The following is a 21,910-nucleotide window of genomic DNA, read 5'->3' as shown; positions in this document are numbered from 1 at the left end:
TCATGAACAACTTTGAAATTGGCTATCAGTTGAAATGATATTTGCGATACAGTATTGAGTTAACTAAAATATATTGTTAAGATTAATTTCACCTGGATTTTAAAATTTGGCTTCTCAAAAATTAAAAATGACCTGTATGTCTCACCATGATGGCTATTGGACAGCATGGCCCTAGAAATTTAAATCCAGCCCTGGCAGGGCTGGTATAGCAATAAGATAAGCACGTGGTCTTACAGATGAGTTTTGCCAATGATACAATTTTCCTTGGACTTACTAATAGAGGTTGGAATTCTAGACCTTTATCCAAATGATAGCTTTTCAAGATGGCTCTAGGTCCAATCACCCCATCCTCATTTCATAATTTTTTGACTTTGGACAAGTATTTAACCTCTGAGCCTTGGCATTCTCATCTGTTAAGTCATTACAGAACAACCTTACAGGGTTGTTGGGAGGTTACAAAAGATGTGTGTGTGTGTGGTACCCAGTTTAGCACTTGGCACGTAGAAGGGACTCGCCAACAGTCACCAGCACAAGAGTGGTTCCACCTCATGGCCACACCCAAGTGGAGGCAGGAGGAGAACACAGCATGACTTTGACGTTCAGTAGGTGCTGCATCTGTGCTTGGCGAACTAAATTCATGTGGTAGCTAAGAACTCAGGGATTTATCATAAACCACAGCTGACTCATTCCACACCCACTTAAGCCCCTGTCTCCAGCCCACATCCAGATGTCAGGCCCTCACTCAGGAGGCAGCAGGGAAACACCTGTGAGGCTGGCTAAGACCCTCAGAACTATAAACATCCTGACACTCGCTGGCAAGCATGCCTCCTGACAGCTGTTGTCCAAATATAAGATCAGCCAGCCAGGATGTGAGCAAGGACCAGCTCCTCTCTCCTGAGCTTGCCTCTGATGCCCCCCAAACCAAACCACTTGGTTGTCATCCTTCACTTCCAGCCCTCCCACCTCTGATTTGTTCAACAATACTTACTACATAGAAATCCCTTCTACTACTTCCCTCCACATTGTCTCCAACCCCAGCTCCTTTGGGATTTCAGCGTTTCTTGGGCAAGGTAGGCTATTCTACAGTTGGACAGTTCCTTCTACAGAAGCAAAAGATGTCTTCCTAGAACTTCCACTGTGGATCCCAGGTCTTTCCCCTGGAGTCACACAAAAAGTTTCAATGGCCATCTTCTACCACAATACCCATTCCTAGGAAAGTAACTCTCCACTGATTTACCTCTAAGTAAAACCTAGCACTTGTCTTCATAAAATATTATGCCGAGAGAAAAAAGCCAGACATAAAAGGCCACATATTGAACCTTCAAGTGTCGAACTTTCCAAGATGCGAACATGCGTTCTATCGACGCCAGGTATGAGTGAAATTGCAGCCTGCACTCCAGGCTCCCGCCTTGTCTCCCTCCTGCAGTCAGTATCTCTTCTATCCTATTCACTCGATGCCCCGGTCCCTGTGTGCCGGCTCTTGTACTGTACTATTGTACTTTTCAAAGTACTGCAAGATTAAAATGTTTTTCTTTATTTTTTGTGTTTGTTTTTATGTATTATGTGTGTGAAAAGTATCATAAATGTCTTATAGTACAGTACCGTGTAGCCGATTGTGCTGGCGCCTAGGCTACTTTGTTGGACTTAGGAACAAATTGGACTTATGAATGCACTCTTGGAATGGGACTTGTTTGTATGTAGGGGACTTACTGTAATTCCAGGTGCATGAAATGTCCAGAATCAGTAAATCCATAGAGAGAGAAAGTGAACCAGTGATTTCCTGGACCTGAAGGTGGAGTGGGAACGGCTATGAATACATGTGGGGCTTCTTTTGGTTGATGAAAATGTTCTGAAATTAGAGGTGATGATTACAAAACCCTGTGAATATATGAAACCCCATTAAATTGTACACTGCAAAAGGGTGGATTTTATGATATAGGAATTATATCACAATAAGAAAAAGAAACATTTAATAAAGCAGCTTTTGGATTCAGATGGCTTCTACCAGCCGTGTCTTCTCAGGCCTGACCCCACGCGTGGCCGCTGTGTGGCTGAGGTGGCTTAGCTGTGATGTCTCTAAATTGTTGGCACTTGCAGGCAATGACGGAAATTCGTTCAATCCCAGGGCTCACTGTTTACTGGTGTTGTGTCTTTGGGTATGTTATTTAACTTGTCATGGCCTTTCCCCTTATCTGAAAAATGGACTTTTGTGAGAATAAATTCATGAGATCTTATATATAAAGTGCTTGGCTCAATGCCTAGAATATTAAAAGTTTCCCAATAGGTGTAAGAAAGAAAATTGAGGAAGTTTATCAACTTCGCCCCTCCTTTTCCTCCCAAGCTATTGCCATTACTTCCTTGTTCTCCTGGAACCCTTGATCAACAAACCCGGGATCAACCCCAGTGACTTCCTTGGGTTCCAGAGCCTCTGTGTATGGCCCAGCACTAGGTGCTCTTTCCCTCATCCCACTGGGTTTACCTTTCTCCTGATCTCTTGCTTGTTGTTGCTATTTAGCTGCCAAGTCATGTCCGACTCTTTAGCCACCCCATGAACTGTGGCCTGCCAGGCTCCTCTGTCCATGGGATTTCCCAGGCAAGAATACTAGAGTGGGTTCCCATTCCCTTCTCTAGGGGAATCTTCCTGATCCAGAAATTGAATCTGCGTCTCCTCCATTGGCAGGCGGATTCTTTACCACTGGACCAACAGGGAAGCCCAAGCTCCCGCTTAGTCTCCCATTCTTGGCCGCACTTAGGCCTGGATGTAAACAGCGGCTCCAGTGTGGCCCCTTGATTCTTGACCTTGGCCACAGTTTTGCCTCCACTTGTTCAGCTTCCAGGTGAAGCTCCAGGTCCCTAATTCAGTTCTCATCAGCCCTGACTCCCCACCACCTCCCATGAAAGACATCAGAGGGTTTAGATGACATTAGGATTGTAGAAACTACACTTCTCATGAAGTTTCCCCCAGCTCAAGTTCAAATTAAATGTCATAATTTTCAATCTCTAGCTATTAGGTTGAATCCTGAAATGTAATAGGATCTGATAACTTTTAGAGCTTTTATAAAGGGAAACTTAAAAACGATCAGCTTAGCTTGGAAAATATTAATACAAGATAAGTGGGAGGTCATCTTCCTGAGATCATGGGAAAGTCAGACGTGAGAACAAGTTTAATCAGCTTCAGGAGTGAATGAGAAAACAAAATATCTTTCATACCCATTCCTTTGCAGGCTTTGTTCAGCTTTTTGGCATCTCGATCGGCATCAAAACGCTGATGGCTGTGGGCATCCAAGCCCTGATGACTTTTCCCTTTGGCCTAGAAGGGAAAATAATTGCAAAGGTGAGTGGACAATTTGTTGTTGTTATTCAGTCATTAAGTTGTGTCTGACTCTTTGGGCATTAAAAATGATATCTGGCTGAAATTGGCAGCTAAAAGGAAGACCAAGCAGACACCCAGATGAGGGAACAGCTGCTGCTGTACACATGGGTACGTGTGGAAATCAGCTGGGGAAGCTCTGGCTGCAGAGAGATGGCTGGTACCTCCTGGAGCCAACTGGACTCGGATGCCCACAGAGAATGGGCCCCTTTGTTCTCAGGGACAATCAGCCTGGTCAGCTCTGGGAGGAGTGATTTTCTCATCGACTCCTCCTCTGTGTGTCTGTCTCTGAAACAGAGAGTAATACAGTGGGCCAGTGTCTTGGAATGCTGGTTTTTCCCCTTTGCCTTGAGACACAGCCTGTCTAGGGAATAGTTGCTGCCTGCCAGAAACTGAGGACTCTAGGATCTTATTACAGATCCATTTTGTAAGCTGGGCTAAAGCTTTACCATTCACACAATGAGAGACGTACTCTTTAATTTGTCAGAGATAACCCTATGGAACAAAACAGGGGTATTGGTTTTTACTGATCCTTGGGATGAGAAAGCTCTGTATGTATACTCATCTAATGTTTCCCATATTTTAGTCATTGGCACAGTATATCCACTAAATGTCCACAGCTATCTAGGTCTACATTATTATTATTTGCTTATTATTTTTCTCTCAAGTGACCTAGTTTGTTTTGCTTTAAGTTAGTTTCCAGAAAGAAACTTTCTGTTAGCACTGAAGTGGAAAACCAGTGTTGCTTGCTTAAACAGAAGGTAAGCATAAAAAAATCAGTGCACCGCTATTAAAAATTTAAAGATGTGAGGTTAATCACAATTACGCAACGAGTAGCTTTGAACACCCCCTGGCTTTTCTCAGCTCTTTATCTCTCCTCAGAGACCTTCTTTAATGACAAGCATCACTTATTTGCCATCCTTCCAGGAAAGTTGGCTTAAGTGTTACTGTCTACACTCCCTGATTCTCCTCTCCCTCCTTTCGTTTCTGTGGGCGCCTATTGGGAATGAGCAGTAAACCACATAAAGCACAGAGGAGGAGTTGCATTCATTTGCTGGCAGCTCTGTCCTTTGAGGACTTCCCCTCCCCTATTCCATGCGGTCGCACTGGGGCTGTCAGTCATGAGGCTTGAGCTCCGTTGTCCTGCCCTTGGGTGGACACGCACTCTGTCACTCAGGCAGTAGTGACTGGTTCCAGAGTGGGGATGTAATCCAAGCAGGATCAGTTAGAATTTTCCCTGCTTTGATATATGGATATTGGGAGAGAGATGTCTCTCCCTGCCGGGTTTGCTAAGCTGACTGAGTGTGAGCGTAGGGTGTGTTGGTGGCCATGTGGTCCACTCCATGAAGGAAGCGTGGGTTCAGTATGGAGCAAAGCAGAGGCAATCAGAGTGGAAATACGGAGACAGAGAGAGAGAATATAACTAGGAACTGGAGGAGGGCTGACTTTTAGGTTTTGGTTAATGGAGAATCGTATAATTTTAGAGCCGAAGGGATATCAGGAACCCCCCCACCATTGCCTTTTGGAATGTAGTGTATAGCCCATCCTGCCCCCCATATTTTGACCCCGTGTGACGTGAGGGATCTTTGATCCCCAACCAGGGATAGAACCCACGCTCCCTGCAGTAGAAGCACCATGTCTTAACCCCTGGACCTTTAGGGAAGTCCTACCTGGCCCATCTTCAAGTTTCTATTCCTGAAACAAGCTGGAGAGGGACTCATATTTGTTGAGCACCTGCCACATGCTAGACGACTCCTTCACTGACAGACCTTTCTTCACAGGGAAGAGTGGGCATTAGTCATCTGATTTACAGAGGAGGAAGCCTGGGTTCACGCGGGTCAGAGCACCTATCTGTGTTCTTGCAGGATGCGTGTGTGCACCAGCTCAATTTGTCTCCTAAAGCCCATGCTCTTGCGTCTCCTGCACCATCCTCTGTGTGCGTGCTCAGTCACTTCAGTTGTATCCAACTCTATGCAATCCTATAGACTGTGACCTTTCAGTCTCCTCTCTCCACGGAATTTTCCAGGCAAGAATACCAGCGTGGGTTGCCATGCCCTCCTCCAGGAGATCTTCCCAACCCAGGGATCAAACCCATGGCATCTCCTGTGTCTTCTGCATCGCGGGCAGATTCTTTACTGCTGAGCCGCCTAGGAAGCCCTGCACCATCCTGCCTTACATCTAATTATGACTGGTACCTTCACATTCAGTGGAGGGATCGTGTGTCCCATTTTCCTTTCCCAATCTTTTGTCAGCTGTAAGAAAACTATCTGGGACTTAGGAAGGCTTGTTGGCAGGACCAGAAATATAATTTGTGGAGCTCAGTGCAAAATGAAAATGTAGGGCTCTTTGTTCAAAAGTGATTGAGAATTTCAAGTGCCATCAAAGCTTTAAACCAAGAGCAGGGCCTTTGTAAGTGTGGGACCCTGTGCAGCTGCACAGGCTGCACACTGACCAAGCTCACCCTGCTCTTTGATCACATTCTAAAAGGGCTGGTTCTCTGGGTGTGGGAGTGTGGGAAGGAGCAATCTCAAAGAAGTAAATTGTGTCCCTGTTTTTCATCAGGAGTATTATGGGTGGCTCAGGAAGCGAGGTGGAGTTGAACCAGAGCAGCAGAAATCTCCTAGTAAAAGGCTGATTCATAAACAGTTCTGTAGATCACTTTAGCTTCATCCGTGAAAGAATTAAGTGGAACTCTTATTATCTATCCCATTCCCAACTGACAAGTTGAAACAGAGATGGGGGCTCTGTGAATAGTTCTGGTTATGCCTGAGGGTCCTGGCTGAGGAGGGGTGAGGGTGTGGAGGGGTCCAGGTGGGTTTAACGCTTGACCAGCTCTGTGCTGGCAGGCTGCTTTTCCCCCGGGGGAGACTTTTTTCCTCATTGGCACAAAGATGCTGCCAGGGTTTGCAGAAGCCATGAGGAGACTTGTTCAAGATCCCTGGGCCAGGTAACTGCAGGATTGGAGCCAGGGCTTTAACCAGGACTGTCTGGTAGTCAGCTGCGGAATGCCATTCAGTCTCTGTTTTAGTAAGATGGTTCCATGATACAAAAATCATGGAGTTGTAAGAGGGGAGGGATGTGAAAAGGAACCTCTGAACACGGGCAGTTTGTTTATCCAAGACCAAAAAAGTACAAATAAGTGTCCTTTAGGTCAAAATAGTATTGATGTCCTGGCAAGGTAGGGGGACCATGTGGGGGGGAAAGGATGCTAGTGGAGGGTGTGCATTGGGAGAGGGTTGAGCCACGTGTCAGGAATAAAGATGACGTTGAGACTTCATATTTTCCTTTACAACTAATGCAGCGTGTACGTCCCTATCAGATGTACAACTCTCAGCGGGGCAGGATAAAGTAACTGCCCCCTTCTAGGAATGAGTCTTAGCCGTCTTGGTTATCTTTCCTTATCAGTAGAGAATTCCATCTTGTTCCTAGTTGTTTAATCACTCAGTCATGTCGAACTGTAGCCCGCCAGGCTCCTCTGTCCATAGGCCTCTCCAGGCAAGAATACTGGTGTGGGTTGCCATTTCCTTCTCCAGGAGATCTTCCCAACCCAGGGATCGAACCCACGTCTCCTGCATTGGCAGGCAGATTCTAACAGCAGGATATTCGATGTCAGAGGGAAGGAATTGTGTTTTGTGATTTTAAAAAGAAAAAAAGAAAAAGAAAACAGTCTGTTTGGAAGGAATCTTCCCCTTGGCACGGCTGGGACTGCGTCTACAATGGCTGCATTCATCAGCCGTGGCCAGTGTTGATGCAAGGGCTGTCCTTGGCTTGTTCCGATCAGCCGGGTAACAGCCTCTCCGGAATGCACACGGAGCAGACATTCGTCCTCCGTGGTTCATTGTTAATGGGCTGGGCAGCTGACTCTGGGGACTCGGGCCAATTTGCTCATCAGAAGATTTTATTTTGAAACCTGAGGCCACTGAGCAGAACTTCCATACAAAGCAGGTCTGCAGGAATGTGAACCAGGCACAAAATGGCAATGCAGGAGACCCCAGGATGGGGATGAAAGGTTGAGTTTGTGAGGACTGAGGCAAACACATGGTTATTCTACCTGCGTTCCATGACAAGGCATCAAAGAGCTGGGGTAACATTCCTTTTTTGTTTTGTTTTTTTAAATAGCATTTGCACTGACACTCAGGAGACACATAAAAAAGACATGATGCTAGATGTTAATAAAAATGATTACAGAGTCTGGGTTTGAGGCCACATAGATTCAAATTTGAATGTGGCCCTGCCCCTCTGCAGTCCTGTGAACTTGAGCCAATTAAACTCTAAGCCACTATTTCCTCATCTGTAAAATGGGGGCAGTGTCTGCCTTCCGAGATCAGACTTCCTTGAAATAACATTTCCAGTGCCTGATAATTAGACAAGACACAGACATGTCAGTCCTGTCTCTGCTACTTTGGGCAAACTCTTTTTTTTTTTTTTTTGTCTTGTAGTGATAGTTAGGCTTTCAATTCTGTGTATTTTGACTTGGCAAATTTGGAAGGTATACACATATTTTCTAAACTTGAAATTATGAGATTCTATTACCTATTTATTCATCCATCTATCATCTATCTATTATCTAGCTATCTATTCACCCATCCATCTATTATATATCTTGCAATGCCCCAGAAGATATCATGTTTATAATAAGTAGCCACTGAGGATATGTTAATGGGCTTACCCTGCTGCTAAGTCGCTTCAGTCATGTCTGACTCTGTGTGACCCCAGAAATGACAGCCCACCAGGCTCCCCCGTCCCTGGGATTCTCCAGGCAAGAACACTGGAGTGGGTTGCCATTTCCTTCTTCAATGTATGAAAGTGAAAAGTGAAAGTGAAGTCACTCAGTTGTGTCCGACTCTTAGCGACCCCATGGACTGCAGCCTACCAGGCTCCTCCGTCCATGGGATTTTCCAGGCAAGAGTACTGGAGTGGGGTGCCATTGCCTTCTCTGGGCTTACCCTGCTCAGTGGTAAAAAATCCTCCTGCAATACAGGAGACATGAGTTGACCCCTGGGTTGGAAAGATCCCCTGGAGGAGGGCATGAAACCCATTCCAGCATTCTTGCCTGGAGAACCCCATGGACAGAGGAGCCTGGTGGGCTGCAGTCCATGAGGTCGCAAAGAGTTGGACAAAACTGAAATGACTTAGCACACATGTACAGGGATATAAAAGTCAACTTTAATAGTCAACTATAATAGTCAAGCTTTCTAGTCAGACTGGATTTGAATCCCATGGGGACTGCTTATTTCCTCTGCGACCTTGGGCAAGTTTGAGAAACTCTGTGCTGTGGCTTCCTCACGGCAAAATGCAGATAATATCGCCTATTTCGTAGGTCTCCTGTGAGAGTTCAAATAAGTCATTCATGCAAAGCATCTGAAAGGAAGCCTAGCAGAAGGCATGTATTCAATAAATGGAAAAAATATTTGTTGAAGGCAGATCAGCCATGACCTTTCTAGAATATTCTAAGCCTTTCCTGCTTGAGGGGTTTTCACCTTGTAAATGGCTCTCTAAAGATCAGTTTTTCACTCATGACCTGCGGCGTGGCTCCAGAGTTCTAAGCATGCACTTCACTGGGGGCAGTAAGGTGGTTAAAAATTCAGGCTGTGTGGAGTCCAGATGATCTGCGCTGACACCACAACCATATTCTGGCCAGCATGACAGTTTGCACCCACTGGGTGTGGGGGTCCCATTGAGCTACAAGGCTGGTGCAGAGCCAACCATCACACTGCTCAGTCCAGGCTCAAAATGAAGCAAATACTTCTAACACTACAGAGACCACTGCCTGGTACATGATTCCTCTGAGAGATTTTTGTTTTTTTCTTTCTTGTCTACGTATCATCTTTCTGTGTTTTCATGTCCTTGCATCTCAAACAGGGACACCAAGGATCCATTTTTCTGGAGGAAGGATGCAAAGAAAGTAAATCGATTCTAGGAGCCTAGGAAGCAGTGCCACCAGGGCAGAAAAAATGTTGAAAACATCACTCTGAAATGACTCAGGTTTAGCACATTGATTTCCCAGGAGGAAAGGTAGCTCTCTACTGAGTTCTGACATCTTTATCAAGTTTTGATATCTCTATTGAGTTTCGATACCCCCAGCCAGAAGGATGGAGGGGAGGAACAGACACCCAAAGGCTTCTGACTCTGTGCAGTTCAAGCAAGGCTTAACTCTTATGATCAAGAGGGAATATTTTACGAAATCTTCCTCCAGCTCCCAGCAACTCTGGCGATGGAGTGTGTTAAAACAAAGGATATGGTTTGCAAATTCGTTGCTCTATGCATTCTATCATAACTAAGATTTTCCAGGTAGGTCACCCAGCCCGAATACACTCATATTTAAATACACTCCTACTCATCAGTAGGAATAACCTGCTTAGGTGACCTGATCTTCTATTTGGTTAACATCAAGACTGGAAAATAATAATACACTGTCTCGTGAGAGACAAGTGAATTCATTGAAAAGCAATGCCCTGCAGGCAAATTAGACTATCCTCTAGCAGTTCCTCCCCTTTCACCTGCTTTCTTGCCTCCCTTCTGTTTTTCCTTTTCCTTCTTCCCCTTTCTCCTTCCTCCTCCTATTTTTCTTCCCTCCTCTTCCTTCAACAAACAAGCATTGAAGATCTGTTACATGGCAAGCACTACCCCAGGTGAGGGGGACTCAATGGGTCTATTAATTGTAATCCCTGTCCTCAAGGAAATAAACACAGAAATAGATCAATGACCATTGCGTTATGATATAGTAAGCACTTTGGCTGCAAACAGCTGAGAAGAGAAAGAGGAATTTCTATAGAGAAGTTGACATTTGTGCTGGCTCTTCAAAGATGAACAGGAGTTCAGCCAATTCAATTCAGTCGCTCAGTCGCTCAGACTCTTTGCGACCCCATGAATTGCAGCACGCCAGGCCTCCCTGTGCATCACCAACTCCCAGAGTTCACTCAAACTCACATCCATCGAGTTGGTGATGCCATCCAGCCATCTCATCCTCTCTCATCCCCTTCTCCTCCTGCCCCCAATCCCTCTCAGTATCAGGGTCTTTTCCAATGAGTCAACTCTTTGCATGAGGTGGCCAAAGTACTGGAATTTCAGCTTTAGCATCATTCCTTCCAAAGAACACCTAGGACTGATCTCCTTTAGAATGGACTGGTTGGATCTCCTTGCAGTCCAAGGGACTCTAGAGAGTCTTTTCCAACACCACAGTTCAAAAGCATCAATTCTTCAGCACTCAGCTTTCTTCACAGTCCAACTATCACATCCATACATGACCACAGGAAAAACCATAGCCTTGACTAGATGGACCTTTATTGGCAAAGTAACGTCTCTGGTTTTGAATAGGAGTTAGGCAAGCGCAAAAAAGGGGGAAGAGGAAGGGTGGAAATGGAAAAAAAGGGACAGTCCAGGGAGAAACTATAGCATGGTGCTTCCTGGGTGTGTGTGCATGCAAGTTTACTGTGACCTGTGACAGCGCTGCTGCAGAACAAGCATGATCTGAATGTGACATAAAGACAAAATGTGAACTTGGGAGTCAGTCCCACTGTGTTCAGTTACTCTTTGCCCCTTGCTGGTTGTAGGCCTGCAAGCAAGCTGACCCATCTGTCCGAGCCTTTGTTGTCTCATCTTCACAGCGGGGCGGCACCAGCTCGCCGCAGCATGCGCTTTAGCTGTGGTCGTGCTCAGGGTGCAGTCGCACCATGCCAGGTTACAATCAGCACACGGACGGTGGCACGTAGGAGGTGGGATGCTGGGTGACAGAAGGAGGTAAGGGTCATTTGTAAACTCGGAAACATTACCGAAAGGGAATGGGAGTGGCATTTGGATTGTTTGCTCTTTACAGCGCTGGTCTCCAGAAGCCTTTGCTGTCTGCAGTCTGCTGGGTAAATATTTAAAAGTGGTTGCTTGGTATCCAGACTCTGAGACAGGAAGTCTCCGAGGCAGAGCTGGGGAGCAGAGGGCAGAGGGCTCACTGTACACCGATCTGAAGAGGCCTGCTGTGTGAGCTGACGTGGAATCAGGAGGGGATGGGGAAGACTAGGGGCGGGATTAGAGCTAAGCAATGGCCTGGGCTTATTAAACAGGAGCGAAATAAAGCCTGGGCTAGGGAGACCCTCAGACACACCTGCACTCTCCTCAGCATTAGCAAGACCATTGCCATGCTGGTTTATGGTACCTTGAGTGAATGTTGGCCATTTGGGCTAAACTTGCCTTGTATAGAGTTGGGGCAACTGAGGTTCACTTTGGGTCAGAAACTTCTTTCTGATCACATAGCTAACCACCCCACCCCACACCCCGCTTCAGGATATCTGCCTTTGAACCTGGTGTGATGCTGGTTCTCTCTTTATCCTTTCAAAGTCTCTGTTTTCCCATCTGCAAGATGGTAATAATAGTATCTCTCTCTTGTGGGTTGTTATAAGGATATGGGTCAAAAGTGCTTAGCAGGATACTCGGCATGTGGTAAGGGCTCAGGGTTATTTTTAGCACTTCCTTCTATCTTGACCTGATTCCTGCTGTGTTGAACAAGCCCCTGACATGGTGCCTTGTATGCCAGCTTTAAAATAGCTCATTACATAATTTTGTCCAGAAACCATTTTGTACTTGTAGTTAAGTAGTAACAGGAGTTAAGAGTTTAAGAGAAATTTATGGGAAAAACACTTCAAATTGAGAATGACAGCTGAATATAACACATTTACTACATGCCCAGCACAGATCCAAACAATTGACGTATACTCACTCAATCTTCACAATAACCCTATGAAGTAAGTATTGTTACCTCCTATTTTGCAGATGAGGAAACCAGAGCACAGAGAGGTTAATTAATTGCCTGAGGTCACACAGCTAGTAAGTGATGGAATTCAAACCTACACAGTCTGGATCCAGAAACTCTACTGTTGACTTCTCATCAACCAATTTTTTGTCCCTGTCAAAATTGTTTATTTAAAAAAAATTTAATGGTAGAAAAGCTCATTTCAACTCTTAAAATGCTAGTTTTTAAAATAGCAGTCACAGTGGAAACCTGTGACTGGTCTGCTGACCAGGGACACTGAGGACCACGTGCATGGCCATGGGGTCAGTAAATGTTCCTGATGATGAGTCAATAGGAAATGAAATGAAAAATAAAGGCCAATTATCACTATTTGCAAGGCAAAAGGGAAAGCCTCTCCCAGGGCAAAGTGTGTGTGCAGGGCAGACGTTATTGTCAAACTCTGCTCCCAATATTCCTTCTGAGTCAAATGAAATTGTATTTTCAGCTTCTTTCTGTAGAATGGGACCAATACCTACCATACCCAGCAGAATCTCAGGAAGATAAAATAAGAGGAATGGTGTTCACAGTGACAAAGTGAATATCATTCACCATAGCCAGGATTTAGAAACAACCTATGGGGCTTCCCTGGTGGCTCCGCTGGTAAAGAATGTGCCTGCAGTGCAGGAGACCCAGTTCAATCCCTGGGTTGGGAAGATCCCATGAAGAAGGAAATGGCAACCCACTCCAGTATTCTTGCCTGGAGAATTCCATGGACAGAGGAACCTGGCATGCTACAATGCATAGAACTGCAAAGAGTCAGACATTACTGAACAACTAACACTTTCACTTTTCATGTGTCTGTCAATGGATGAATAGATAAAGAAGATGTGGCAGATAGCTAGCTATCTAGCTAGATAAATAGATAAAAAAACTTGAGATACTATGTCAAATATATATATATATATATATATAATGGAATATTATTCAACCATGAGAAAGAAGGAAATCCTGTTATTTCCAACAACTTGGATGGATCTTGAGGGCATTATACTAAGTGAAATAAATCAGAGAAAGACAAATACTATATGATATCACTTATATGTGGAATCTAAAAAAGCTGGTAGAAACAAACACTGGAATGGTGGTACCAGGAACCAGGGAAAAAGGAATGAGGTTAGCTAAAGTGTACAAACTCGCAGCTGTAAGATGAATAAGTTCTGGGGATCTAATGTATAGCATAGTGGTTATAGTTAAATAATACTGTATTATATACTTGAAAGCTGCCAAGAAGGTATCTTAAATGTCCTCACCACAAAAAAGAAATGGTAACAGCATGCCATGCTGCAGGTGTTAGCTAATGCTATGCTGGTAATCACTTTGCAATATGTAAGTGTATCAAGTCAACACATGTGTACACTTTAAACTTACATAATGTCATACATCAGTTTATTTCAATAAAGCTGGAGGGACTTCCCTGGGGGTCCCGTGATTAAGACTTGTGCTTCCACTGCAGGGAACACAGGTTCAGTTCCCAACTGGGGAACTAACATCCCACATGCCACTATGGTATAGACATAAATAAATAAATAGCAAAGATTATGTTTTAAAAAAAAAAAAAACTGGGGAAAAAAGAGAACATGTGAGGACTGGGGAGAACGCTTTCATTACAGTGATCAGAGTTGGCCAGGGAGGGACTGACTTTTCCGACCTGCTCCAATAGGCTCTTGGGACTCTTCCTCCTCTCCCCATCTCATTCCAAGTCTTCCAGTTACCCCTTTTCCTGCTACTAAGACATCTTGCCATAGGGATCATCGTTCGAGGACCACAGTGTGCCAGGGAACTGAATTTTAGCGGAGGCATTGTGAAGACTGAGAAGGCATGAGGCCAGCCACAGGACCAGTTTCTGATGTTTGCCCCCTTGGGGTGACTGCTTACCAGCCTGATGAACTGTCAAACATTCTCACAGGTAAAAGGTCACTTCTCTTTGCCTGAGAGAATCTGTGCAAAAACGACTGCTGGTTTGTCTTACTAGCCAGGGGCCTGTCCATGTGAGGCAGGGGAAGCAGAGGGCGGATGCTGTGATGGATGGATTCCTCCCTGTCCTGCCTGAGTCTGCAGAGGGCCAGCAGAGCTTAGAAACTGACAGCATGGAGCCTCGTGTCCCCTTGTTTTTAAATACCTGGTTGCCCACCGTTGGTTCTATGGGCAACGGAGGAGAATGGATCTACTTAAGGAAATTTACTGAAGCCTCATCTTCTCTCTGAAACTGTCCTGACCCTCCTGGAAAGAAATGAGGATTTTCTGCCAGTGGTGGGCTGGCACTGAGGCAAACAACCGTTTGACTGCCCAAGAATGGAGGGTTTCCTGGGAAATCCTGGGTTTTCAGTGCTAACACTGAGACAGTCCAGGTGAACCAGGATAGGTGGTCACCCTAGCTGAAACTGACTGTGCAAGTTGGCAATAGTCAGCATGCACACACACAAATGACTGAGTCCTATTAACTCTGAATCATTAAGATATATGTATATAGTAGGTATGGGCTTCCCAGGTGGCTCAGTGGTAAAGAATCTGCCTGCCAATACATAGGAAACGTGGGTTTTATCTCTGGGTTGGGAAAGAGCCCCTAGAGAAAGAAATGGCAATACACTCCAGTATCGTTGCCTAGATAATCCCATGGACAGATGAGCCTGGCAGGTTGCAGTCCATGGAGTTGCAGAGTCAGACAGGACTAAGTGACTGAGCATGCATGCAGATATACAAGGTATAGGTATTTTAAAAACTCTCCAGATAATTCTAATGTGTAACCAAGGGTAAAAACCACTGGTGTCTTAAAAATTAAGACATTTCCAACTGATACTTCCATGAATGAGAAAGCTTTAAAAATATATACACTGAGTGTTTGTACAAGAAAGAAATCCTAGACTTTATCCAGGGTGTAAAAGATAAAGGGAAGAGTTTTATCAGAGATTCTTAGGGTAGAAATTCAACCAAGGGTTTTTCAAAGTAGATAACATGGAACGCTGAAGATACTAAAACCCACTGGATTTCCAACTGGGAGAGGAGTTCCTTTTAAAATTCTCTCTAGATTCTTGTGAATAGCCAGTCTTTGTCTGGTAACAGTATGTTTTTCACACTTTTCCAGTCCAGGAGCTGGCAAACTATAGATGGGGGCCAAATCCAGTCCATTACCTGTTTTTGTAAAGAAAGTTTTTATTTATTTAACATAACCAGCATGGGGCATAACCAACCCACTCATACCCATTTGGTCAATGACTGCTCCCACACTACGATAGCAGAATTGAGGAGCTGCAACAAAGGTTGTAAGGCTTCCCTGGTGGTTCAGTGGTAAAGAAATGGCCTGTCATGCAGGAGACACAGGTTCAATCCCTGGGTGGAGAAGATCCCCTGAAGAAGGAAACAGCAACAGTATTCTTGCCTGGGAAATCCCATGGACAGAGGAGCCTGGTGGCCTATAGCCCATGGTGTGGCAAGAGCCGGGCACGACTTAGCGACTAAACCACTACCAACAACAAAGATTATGTGGCCCAGAAAGCCTCAGATAGTTACTTTGCAAACACCTTCTCTATTTTATGCAAACAATTGTTTTTTATCAGAAAACGAATGACAGAATCTGAGCCTTTGGCTGGCAATAGTATTTAGTTTGAGTTTAATACACTCTTCTCCCTTTTTGTGTTTATGTCAAGTGATACTAGTTTCCCATTTACGGTATTAATACAAGGTTTCTTTTTAAGATAAATTTGTGTCAAAAAGATGAGTGGATTTAAAGAAAATAGAACTATTAATAAAACATGTGGCACAAGTATTTGGAAACATTCCAAAAGGTCACACTTAAGTGTGAAGTCTGGGAAACATTGTTCAAAGTATCCAATCACCTCATTTTACAGATACACTGAAGCTTGGTGGTGAAGTCATCTGCCCAGAGTCACTCGATTATGGAAAAAAACTGGATTCCTATCTCCAAGGACAATGTTCTTTTACCCCTAACTGGCCACTCATTTGTACTTTGAAACCAGTTAGCATGAATGCAAAGTATTGTACTATTTAAAGTCGATGAATTTAGAGCTAGATACTGTCCTGGTGACGTTTCCACAGATACATTTAGTAGACACTGAGAGGCAATTTGAAACACAACAGAGGGGTCATTCACCTCTTTAAACATGAATCTTGGGTGATCAGTGGCATATTGTTTCATTAAGCCGATTGCTTCTTGGCCATGGTTTCCTTGAAACAATAAGTTTGATTAAATGTCTTGCTTTTTTTGGTTTTAAATCAAAATCCACTTAAATGCTTGTAAGAACAAAAAGTTTAACTATTAAATAGAAAAAAAAAAACACATATAATAGTGTACTCTGTTGGGCATATTTCAGCACAGTTTCAATCTTACAAGAATATTTGGTAATTTTTGCCATGCAACTATTCCTCTGTTTTAATTAGGACTTACAATGGTCACATTGACTAATAGCAAAGCTGATTCCTCTGTTCTTAGATCCTCTTTCCACTTGAATCAGCTTTAGAAGTCTATTAGCCAAAGATGTAGACCAGATAGCTAGGAAAGCGCGTTAGGAAACCTTTGAAGGGTGCTGAGAACCAGGGAGCTCTTTGTTTCTATTGATTTGTCCTTTCAAAGATGGAGTTTTTAAAGTGACAGGTGTGACTATTAAAGATTTGGCCATCACTCTGTTAGTGTTAGTCTCAGTCGTGTCTGACTCTTTGTGACACCATGGACTGTAGCCCACCAGGCTTCTCTGTCCATGGAATTCTCCAGGCAAGAATACTGGAGTGCATAGCCATTCCCTTCTCTGGGGGATATTCCCGACCCAGGGATTGAAGCCAGGTCTCCTGCATTGCAGGCAGATTCTTTACCATCTTTACCATCTGAGCCACTAGGGAAGCCATCACTCTGAATGAGTACAAATATTTGCAAGACTGGGCAAATAAGGCTGAAAATAGAAAAAGCATCCCCTTGGATCAGATCTCAAAATTAAATACTTACATAGGCTGTGTGTTCTGAAAAGTAAGTGAAACTTTTTAGATTTAAAAAGTGATCTTTCTCTTAAATTTGGGGTTTCTATAATTTAAATTTTATAGATTGGCATTTTAAGAACATTTAAAGAAGATTGGCATTGTTAGGTCATTTTCCAGAAAGACACAGTTTCTTAGGCTATGCTCTTTGGGTTATACATCTCAATGTGGTATTTACCGTCAAAGGTGACTATGAGGTTGAGACTTGACCTTGCTGCTGCTGCTGCTAAGTCGCTTCAGTCGTGTCCGACTCTGTGCGACCCCATAGACGGCAGCCCACCAGGCTCCCCCGTCCCTGGGATTCTCCAGGCAAGAACACTGGAGTGGGTTGCCATTTCCTTCTCCAATGCATGAAAGTGAAAAGTGAAAGGGAAGTTGCTCAGTCGTGTCCGACTCTTCGTGACCCCATGGACTGCAGCCCACCAGGCTCCACCGTCCATGGGATTTTCCAGGCAAGAGTACTGGAGTGGGGTGCCATTGCCTTCTCCGAGACTTGACCTTAAGGAGATGTGAACTTAAGACTCATCAAGGTGGTGTGTGCCATTGTTTTCAAAGGTATTTGCAATACACTCAGAAACACAAACAATGTGAGAAGCTTACCACACCCTGTCTCTGGTCTTGAAAGCCTTGTTTTTCAGGAGTTTTAAATCCAAATCCACTTTGATGCTTGTCAGAGCAAAAAGTTAAACTATTATTAATAAATAGAAAAAAATGCATTGCAATGTACTCCATTGGGTATATTTAAGCACAGTTTCCATCTTATAAGAATATTTAGTAATTTCACCATGTAGCTATGCCTCCATTTTAACTAGGACTGGCCAGGGTCACACTGACCAGTAGCAAAGCTGATTCCTGCGTTCAGGGGGAGATTGATTGGGGCAAGTCTTTGAGGGGGCTCCACCCAGAGGAGAGGTGAGCAAACTGACTCCTGATTATTTCAGACAGTGTCTTTCCAGATGAGCAGTGTTCATCTAGGGAGGAAAACCAGTAGCTCGGCAGTCTTGTTCCTGGGTATTTCTGCAGGGAAGCTCTTTGCATTCTGGCTATCAGAACTTAATTAATGAGCTAAGGACCTTTGGGGTAGGGGGGACCACTGCCTCTCGACTGCTGAGGTCATCAACAGGAGGACAAGGGTCAAGGTTCAAGATGAGTTGGCTTTTGCCCTGTGATAAGAGGGGCAATCAGTGGGAGAGAGAGCCTGGGCCAGAGGGGCAGGAAGGCATGATTGCTGGTGGAATCTCAGCCAGATAAGGACATTATCGGGACTTCTCCTGTCCAGTAGCCTTGCTTTCCCATTTAAGGTCTGTGCCTTGTGAAGTGGATCTCAGCCGACAAGGAGTGATTTTGCCCCTCTAGGGACATTGGGCAAAGTCTAGAGAGTTTTCGGTCGTCACAAATAGGGGAGTGTTGGTGGCATCCAGTCACGCAAGCCAAGGGACTCTAATAAAAATCCTACAGGGCACACAGCAAGCCCCCGCAGCAAAGAATTACCTGGTTCCAAGTGTCAGTAGTGCTAAGGTCTGATCTGTGAAGGGTCTACAGCCCTGATCGCATGGCTGTGACAGTTCCATCAACATGTCACCTGAAGGTGTTGAGAAGGCCAAGCTTCTGGTGGTAAATGACACCTAGGTAACAAGGTCCCCAGTCACAAAGAGGGCATTGCTGTGGTTACTTAAAAGAGGGGATTAGAAGTGGACCATGGGGTCTTTCTCTCTTTGATTTTCTTTCAAAGGAACCCAGATGACACGTCTGGAAGATGAGTACTGGGTTAAGGTAACTAGGAGGAAGAGTTCAAGTTAAAGTTGGTCCCAAGGTAAAAGCTTGTTATCCCACCTGCTTCTTTGTCTGAATCACAGCCCCAGTTGGCAGCTCCTTTGGGAGGCCCTTCAGTACTGTGTTGGGCTGGACAACCCCGAATTTCTACTAGAGGCAGAACACGATCAGTGTCTCAAAACCAGATTTTGTGTCCTGGGGGAAATGTCTGCTTTGAGGTTGTCCACAAGTTGTTTGGGGATTTAGAGGCCTCTAAAGAGTGTTAAAACCTTCAGATAGTCAATGACTGCTGTATTGCCTTAACAAAAGTGCACTTGGAGGATAAAGTGGTGATGGGGAGATGATGGCTATTCCTCAACTATGAAAGGAGACATGCCTTCAAGAGTGATGAAAAATGAAGCACTTTCCCCATTAGAAAAGAATTATCCATGTCTTTTTTCTATTGCCAAAGACTTTTTCCCCCCTTCCAATTCAGTGAGCATTATAAACTTGGGATTCATTGCTTACAGGAAAAAAGGAAGCAAGTATACTCTGGGATCCTCTGCAGTCAATGATAAGTGGGCAGATGGAATTGAAAATTGAAAATATCAGGGGCTGAGCTGAGCCATTGCAGCATTGAATAGTGCTGTGTATTGGGGCATAACCAACATTTTGTGAACAAGTTCAGATTTGCTGAAGAGGAAACAAGGTGAAAGAGGGAAATTTGCTTTAAGCAGATTTTTGTCTCCTCTGGAATCAAAACAACGAATGCTATTCTTTCCCCTGGTAAGAGAGTTGAACTATGCATTGGGTCCAAACTTCTTAATTATTTCTCTAAAATTCTTTTCATCATTTTTGTCTTCCTTTTCATTCCCACCATAATCCAAACCCACATCCCCAGAAGGGCGATTTATTCTACTGCCTTCCCATCTGATCTTTAAATCTTCATTCTCTTTCTATTTCAATAGTAGTCATATTTGTAGTCATAATAATATTAATAAAAAACTATAGTTGGGGGTGGGAGGGAGGCTCTAGAGGGAGAGGATATATGTATATAGATAGCTGGTTCCCTTTGTTGTACAGCAGAAACAACATTGTAAAGCAACACAACGTTGTAAGGCATGTATACTCCAATAAAAAATAAAATAATAAAACTATGACTCTACATTTAAAAACAAAGAGCCAGTAGTTATAAGAAAGTAATACTGACAAAGCAATGCCACCCATCCCTAAGAATAGGTAAGGCCAACCTTGGCTAACATGATAGTCCGGGAAATAGGTACATACCCAAGTCAATCAGAATTGTCCTTGGCATTGTATGTATGGCTGCTTAGAGAAAACTCTTTTCCTTAGGGTAGTTAATCTGGAGCTATGTGAGGCTGTGGAATTCTCTGTGGTGCCTGAACTGGCCAGGTCTCCCCCTCATCAACTCCTTTTGCCTTCCCCAGTATTCAAAAGGCAAGGTTCATTTTCGATAGGAGAGAATGAGGCCAAGACATAGAAAGAAGGAGAGAGTGTGAGAGAGAGAGGAGAGGGAAAGAACACTTACTGACAGGATGATTCCCCAGCGTTCGGGATGAATCGTGATCCATCACCGTGCTCTTCATCTTTGTCAGTCATTGGTCTTGCAGTGGGCTTTTGACCAATCCCGGCCAAAGTGATACAAAGAGATGTCTGCCTGGGGTTTCCCAGAAGATTATCCTCACTGACAGGGGACTGTTTACAGAAGAGAAACCCACTTTTTCTCTACCCCTTTCCTTCTTGCCTGTGACTCTATCCTGTGAGATTGCAAACCTGAACACGCACGTGGCCATTCTCTTGCATCCATGAGTGGAGATGTTGCCAGTACCTCGCGGGTGGCAGAACGGAAAGGCAGGGGTACCCTGAGTCCCTAGTGATGGGACTGAACTGCTGAACCAGCCCTGGAGTTCCCTGCATTCAGGCTTTCTGTCAGAGTTAATAACTTAAGGTCTTTGTTATTGAAGCCACTGTCAGTCCAGTAGTTTGTGAACAAATACATACTCACTTAAAAACAAAACAAAAAAACCCCAGAATTTATACTTACAAACCACCTCAACCCCAGACTTCTCTCTTGAGTTTCAGATTCAGCTATGTTAGGTGTAATACCCAGATATTTCAAACCCTACAGATCCCCAAACCAAATTCATCCTTTCACCTTGCAGACTTGTCCTCACTCTCAGGGTGCACCACCATCATTCTGCATTCACAGCCAGGTAGCTGGGAGGCTCCATGGAGTCTTTCTTGTCCCCCACCTCCCATATCTTGTCAGTTAGCAAGTTATGTCCGTTTGACCCTCCCATCTGTCATTTTCTCTCCAATCCCATTGTCACTGTTTCAGTTCAGGGCAGGGGTTCATCATCTTTCTCCAGGGCCACTGTCTTTCAGGGGCTTTACTTGCCTTTGGTCATGTTTCTCTCCACACCTTTCTCCACCAGCTTCCAGCATGGTCCATCCAAAATGCCCACCTTGTCATCCCCTTGTCTGAGATCGACTGGGGCTTCTCTGTTGCCTAAGATAGTAGTTCTCCAGGTGTGGTGCCTAGACAGCAGTGTCAGCATCACCAGGGAACTTGTCAGAAATGCAGATTCTCCAGCTCCACTATACAGCGTCTACTGAATCAGACTCTCTGCAGATGGGGCCCAGCTCTCTGTTTAAATAAGTCTTCCAAAGGAATCTGCTATGCAAAGTTTGAAAACCACTACTAGCTTAAGGCAATGAAACCCAATTTCCTTAGAGTAGTGGGTTGACCAGTGCCCCTGAATTCATGTCAGAACCTCAGAATGTGACCGTATTTGGAAATTGAACCTTTGCAGATATAATTAGTTAAGGAGTTTTAGATGAGCTCAGATGGAGGGAGGGTCCTAAATCCAGTGATTGGTATCCTCATAAGAAGAGGAGACTCAGGTTTGATCCCTGATCCAGGAAAATCCCACGTGTCACCACAGCTACTGAGCCTGTGCTCCAGAGCCCAGGAGCCACAGCTCCTGAAGCCTGTGCCCTAA

The 21,910-nt window shown here is 44.4% G+C and overlaps 1 protein-coding gene across 2 annotated transcripts in view; it reads right to left on the bottom strand.

Annotated features, from left to right (window-relative positions):
* Nucleotides 1–21,910, bottom strand: part of ANXA13 (annexin A13) — a 57,446-nt gene that overhangs the window by 27,822 nt on the left and 7,714 nt on the right. For both annotated transcript variants that reach the window (XM_010838909.1, XM_010838910.1), the window contains one exon: nucleotides 3,211–3,310. In XM_010838909.1, coding sequence (XP_010837211.1) covers nucleotides 3,211–3,310 — 100 coding nt within the window. The remainder of the gene's footprint in view (nucleotides 1–3,210; nucleotides 3,311–21,910) is intronic.

The sequence above is a fragment of the Bison bison genome, unplaced genomic scaffold (assembly GCF_000754665.1).
Source record: "Bison bison bison isolate TAMUID 2011002044 unplaced genomic scaffold, Bison_UMD1.0 scf7180017864108, whole genome shotgun sequence".
Taxonomy (NCBI): Eukaryota; Metazoa; Chordata; class Mammalia; order Artiodactyla; family Bovidae; genus Bison; species Bison bison.
The sequence above is the reverse complement of the archived record's forward strand: the minus strand, read 5'-3'. Positions and strand labels throughout refer to the sequence as shown.